We start from the raw sequence: 5,278 nt of genomic DNA on the forward strand, positions 1-5,278 counted from the left end.
ACCCCAGCTGAAACTTCAAACTTTGGGGCCACTGTGTTTGGGAGGTTCTCTCTAAAGAAAAGAAATACTAGAGCATCACTGTGTTTGGGAGGTTCTTTCTAAAAATAAATGACCATTTGTATTCATGAGAGATGAAAATGATGACATTTGTACCTATAATAGCCTGAAACTAAAGTTATACTCATGATAGATACCCTCCGTGTGACAAAAGTACCCTGACTTGGATCTGAACTTGGTTCGTAGGAATCCGATCCTATGTGGCACTCCAAACCCCCAAACCCTTTAAATATAATCTAATTTTAATTTATAATTTTATTCCCCATCTTCTCTTCCCCAATTCCAAACTCTGCGTCCCTACCACCGCTCTCATTTCTTGCTACCACCATAGCCATCAACATCATCGACCCACCATTCTCACTTCTCGACGTTTCTGCCTCTTCCTCAACAGCCTCTTTCTCCTCTCATCGTCAACATCAACAACTTCATCCTTATTAAGGTTTTTTTAATCTTCCGAATTCCCAAAATTTTTCATCATTTCTCACTTCTCACTGGCGCCACTCACGAAGGGCGTAACTTTCCTCTGATCTCATTTCTGTAGGCGCTGGAAGCACTGATTCGTCTGAGACAAAAATGCTGTCGTGGTAGCGGTTGTCGTTACCATTTTCTGCTACATGCACCAGTTCGAAGGGAGACTGGGAGTAGCTTGGATCCAGATCACTGAACCCGAAGATGTCTGGTGAAGCAGATGGAGAAGTGTGGTCAACGACGGGGACATTGCCGCCGGAGAAGTTGGAGTAGCCGCCGTATCCGGAGAAGTTGTCTTCGTCGGCGTGGTTTTGGTGGTGATCGGAGTCGACGCTGTAGGTATCAAAAGCAGACATGTCTTCTGTTTCTATGTTGTTTTTGTTCTCTCTCTCTTCTGTACAAAGATGGGTGCTTCGTTTGCTTAGCTTAATTGAATAACTGTATTCAGAGAAAGAGAGAGATGTTGTTAAAAATTAGAACGTTTATTTGAGAAATAAATATTACCAACACGTTCATATATGCGTTCCTCAATCGCGGGTCCTTTTCTCCTTCACTTTGATTTTTTGTGTTACTGATTTGTGGAGTGCCTGATTTTTTTCAAAGTTTGAATTTTTTTCCATAATTGATGAAGAGGAGAATGAGTCTGGGGAAGAGATAGATGAAGACGAGGGGGATGATGATGATGTTGTTTTCCTTGAGAATTCTTACTACCTGCACGGTTACTGGGCTGGCTTGGTTGACCGGTATAAAGAGATGGTTGAGAAGTACCATCCTGGATTTGGAGTGCGGAAGAGGAAGGGGAGGTGGAGAAGGTGAGGATGAAGGAAGAGTGGTTGGAAAGCATGAGAGTGAGGAGGGTGTCCTTGATGGGGGTCAGAGTGGATGGTGAGGGAGCGAGTGTTGAGGAAGAAGGAGCCAGAGTGGGGTTTGGAGAGAGAGAGAGAGTGTGAGTAAGAGAGAGAGAGGGGTTGAAGATAAGGGAGGGAGTGCCACGTAGGATCGGATTCCCACGAACCAAGCTCAAATCCAAATCAGGGCACTTTTGTCACACGGAGAGCATCTATCATGGATATAACTTTAGTTTCAGGCTATCATGAGTACAAATGTCAGCGTTTTCATCTATCATGGGTACAAATGGTCATTTATTCTTCTCTCTAAAGAAAAAAAATACTAAAGCGTCATTAAAATTTTGTTTTTGACTATTAATTTTGGCCATTAATATAATTTCATTAGTTTAGTAATTTAACAACATATTTTAAGTTTTAGCTCATATTTTTAAATATTAATGATTAATTAATTGTCAAAAAATAATAAATTCTAATGACTCTGTATCATTCTTCTAAAAGTTATTTTATACCGACAAAAAATTTGTAGCAATATCTACTCTTTTAATTGCATGTGAATATGTGATCCTAGTTCCCTTGTTACCTTTTCTAAAAATAATTGAGTACAATCACTCTATATATAATAGGAGAGCAGTACATGATTCATTACTCGACAAGTATCTAGCCTCCATAATCAACACATGGCGTAGTGAAAGGATAAGGGCATCAAAGTAAGTAAAAGTTGTTTAGATGTCAAATTTAAAATTATGTTGTGTAAATATAAATAGAATGAAAAATCTCTAAACTGAACATTTGTTAACGGCCATTGTATTTCAAACTTCGAAAACCCATTCTCCTCCCTCATCGTATCTCCCTCCATCTGTCTTTCCTCCTGTCGATACCGAAGTTCTGCACCGTCACCGGAGCAAACACAGAAACTTTGCTCGCAATGCAAACAGAGAAACTGTCGATAAAGACTTTTCATCTGTTCACGAAAACCGAAGCTCGATCCATTTGTAGTTACCCAACATGGATGGCTGTTGTTGGCGGTATTGCAAAGGTAATTTATTTTTTAAGAGTTAGAATAGTTACTCAAATCGTTGTGTTTATGCAAAATCAATGAAACTGAGAAAGTATTTCTTTGGCATGGTTAACGAATTCAGAATGGATCTCAGATTCAGTTTCAGAGCTTGAATGATTCTTGATCTGTTGCTTTAATGTATGTAATGTTCAGATACCATCGGAGTGCATCTTAAAGGAACTCAAAGATTTGCAGAAGGACTCTTCTACGTCGTGCAGAATGGGTTAGCTTCCTCTACCACATCCATCTTTCTTATATCCTTTGAGTTATTTTGAAATTTATTATTTAGCTTTAACACTGGAAAGAAATTAAAAAATTTTTATTTTTCTAATTTGAAAAAATCAATCTTTGGGCTTTTCATGGTTTCATTGATTCTCAGAGAAGTTGGTGTTTACTTTTTTGAAAAATTCTCCTGTTCTTAAATATTGAGCATCTGAGGTTGTGATTGACCTGCAATTAAAATTTGTTTCTAACATTTTGTTGTTGGATAACTTACTGTGTTTGTCTCTATTAATCATATTGCTAATTTTTTACTGTTTTCATCTCTTTAATCATATTATACATACTTTTAGGAAGAACTATCAGTAAAGTGGTTGAAATTTTTGGAATTCCCACATGCTACCTGGAGGTTAAGCTTGAGAAAATTATCTTGGGACACAGCTTATTTGATGAAAAGACAAAAGAGCCAAAGAAGATCAATGAAGCAACTGAAGGGAATAATAAGAACGAAGTTAAAAAGGAAGGTGCTGATAAGAAGGGTGTGGAACCGTGGCAGAACAAGAGGGAAAAAAACTAAAGTAAAAAAGAAAAGTATTAGAGTGGAAAAGGATATGTCTCTTTGTGAGATACCACTTCTGCCAAGCCAATGAAATAAAAGTAATGATATAGTTCTTTTCAAGTTCCTAAGGGCTAAGGAGTTCAAGGTTAGTGATGCATTTGAGATGCTAAAGTGGTTAATTTTTATTTTTTTTTACAAATAATAGCTCATAAATAATCTACTTTAAATTAGAAGTCACTATAAAAATTAGAATAAATATTATACTATGATATTTATGCTCTTTCATACGAATTTGTTATATCATTGCAAGATAAATAATATGTGAAATTGTAGATTTGGCAGGTAAGCGAGACATACAAAATGATAAGATGTAGGATATAAAATGTGTTTTCATAGGCTAGTATATTGTTTTCTCTTAATAATTTTTAAAATCTTTATCTGAATAAATTGTAATAAATTTTTGAAAGGAAACTATTTCACAATAGTTTTACTTCCATTTTTCAATACATATTTCATAAATTGATGCTGATGACAAAGTCACTAAACATTATTATTAAGCTTATTAAGTGATTTCTTCTTCAATACACTAGACTTTAATAATATAACTAAATATCACTTAGTTAGTATTTGTTGTTTGTGTAATTACAATATAAACTATTTTTATTAAAGTTTTAATTTTTTGGGTTGTATAACAAAAACAGACAACATTTATTTAAATATATAAACATAATAACTTTTACATTTAAGTGAAACTTGCTAAGATTATTTTAGACTCTATAAGTTGAGGATGGAACAGTCTTATACACTATACAATGGGTTCTTATACATAGTGGTGTCAATATGTTTGGCCCTATAGGGCTTTGGCCCTACTTTATAGGGCCAGAAGAACAAAAGGCCGTATAACTAATAGAGTCAAATTTTTAAAAAATCCTCAGGGCCAAAAGTCTTAGGGCCAACCAACAGGCAACCTATCATCTTTTTTTTTACATTACTCTCTATCTCAACAACACATATAAAACTTATTAAAAGTCATTAGTTTGTTCTATCCCTTTATCATTTTTATGTGTAGAAATATAAAACCCGATCAAACTGTAATTAATTAAAGGAAAAACTACCATTTGTACCCATGAATTTTGCGAACACTGATAAAAGTACTCATCAAACAAGAAAACTAACATTGTACCCATGAAAGATGGGTTCCGTGTGACAATAGTACCCAAACCGTGATTTTTCATTGACTTTTTAATAAAATTTCTAAATTACCCCTTCTATCTTCTTCCCCAAATTCCAAATTTCACAACCCTCATCCTTCGTCTTCCTCCTCTGCTGCTACCAGCCACCAGGCATGATCTCTATGGCGCTTGGGAACATCAGCAGCAAGAAGCTGTTGTTGTTGGATAGAGGCGAGTTGCTGTTGCCTCTCGCGGCACTTGGAAGCGGGAACCCAAGTGCTCTTCACATGGATTTAGCAATCGAAGCCACGGCTCTTGCATCATGTCCTACACCGCATGTGAGGGCAATCCTTCTTCGCCTGGTTCCCGCAGTCCTGGCAGCTAATCGCACCTGCTCCACTTCCTGCTCCACTTGCTACTCCACTCCCCACGGCCGATGCCATCACCAGGAAGGCGGGTGACTGATCGTTAGACACGGTGGTTAGACCCACTCCTAGAGCATCCGCGGAGCTATAAAGATCTTGGTGGAAGAGAGGCCTTGCTTGAGGTATGAGGTCGTGTTCCGGTTGGAAATGATAATGATGATGGTTCCACAGCTCCAAGCCACCTCGGTACGAGGAAACGTCTTCAATCTTGTACCAGTAAAAGGTGTCGGAGGGAGGAAACGTCTTCATGCCTGGTGGCTGGCAGCAGCAGAGGAGGAAGACGACGGATGAGGGTTATGAAATTTGAAATTTGGGGAAGAAGATAGAAGGGATAATTTGGAAATTTTATTAAAAAGTCAACAAAAAATCACGTTTTGGGTACTATTGTCACACGTAACCTGTAACAACCCCCATTTTCGAGTACGCGAGATCGTTTCTGAATACACGGATTTCTCCGAAAGATCAGTAAAGGG

General features: G+C 37.4%; 1 protein-coding gene across 1 annotated transcript; it reads right to left on the minus strand.

Annotated features, from left to right (window-relative positions):
- LOC107646988 (protein SHI RELATED SEQUENCE 1-like) lies at window positions 4,512–5,054 on the minus strand. The gene is made up of 2 exons (XM_016351127.1): window positions 4,740–5,054; window positions 4,512–4,661 (listed from the first exon to the last, which is right to left on the minus strand). Exons 1-2 carry the CDS (start codon window positions 5,052–5,054, stop codon window positions 4,512–4,514), a joined length of 465 nt encoding a protein of 154 aa, XP_016206613.1.

Source organism: Arachis ipaensis, chromosome B06 (assembly GCF_000816755.2).
Source record: "Arachis ipaensis cultivar K30076 chromosome B06, Araip1.1, whole genome shotgun sequence".
Taxonomy (NCBI): domain Eukaryota; kingdom Viridiplantae; phylum Streptophyta; class Magnoliopsida; order Fabales; family Fabaceae; genus Arachis; species Arachis ipaensis.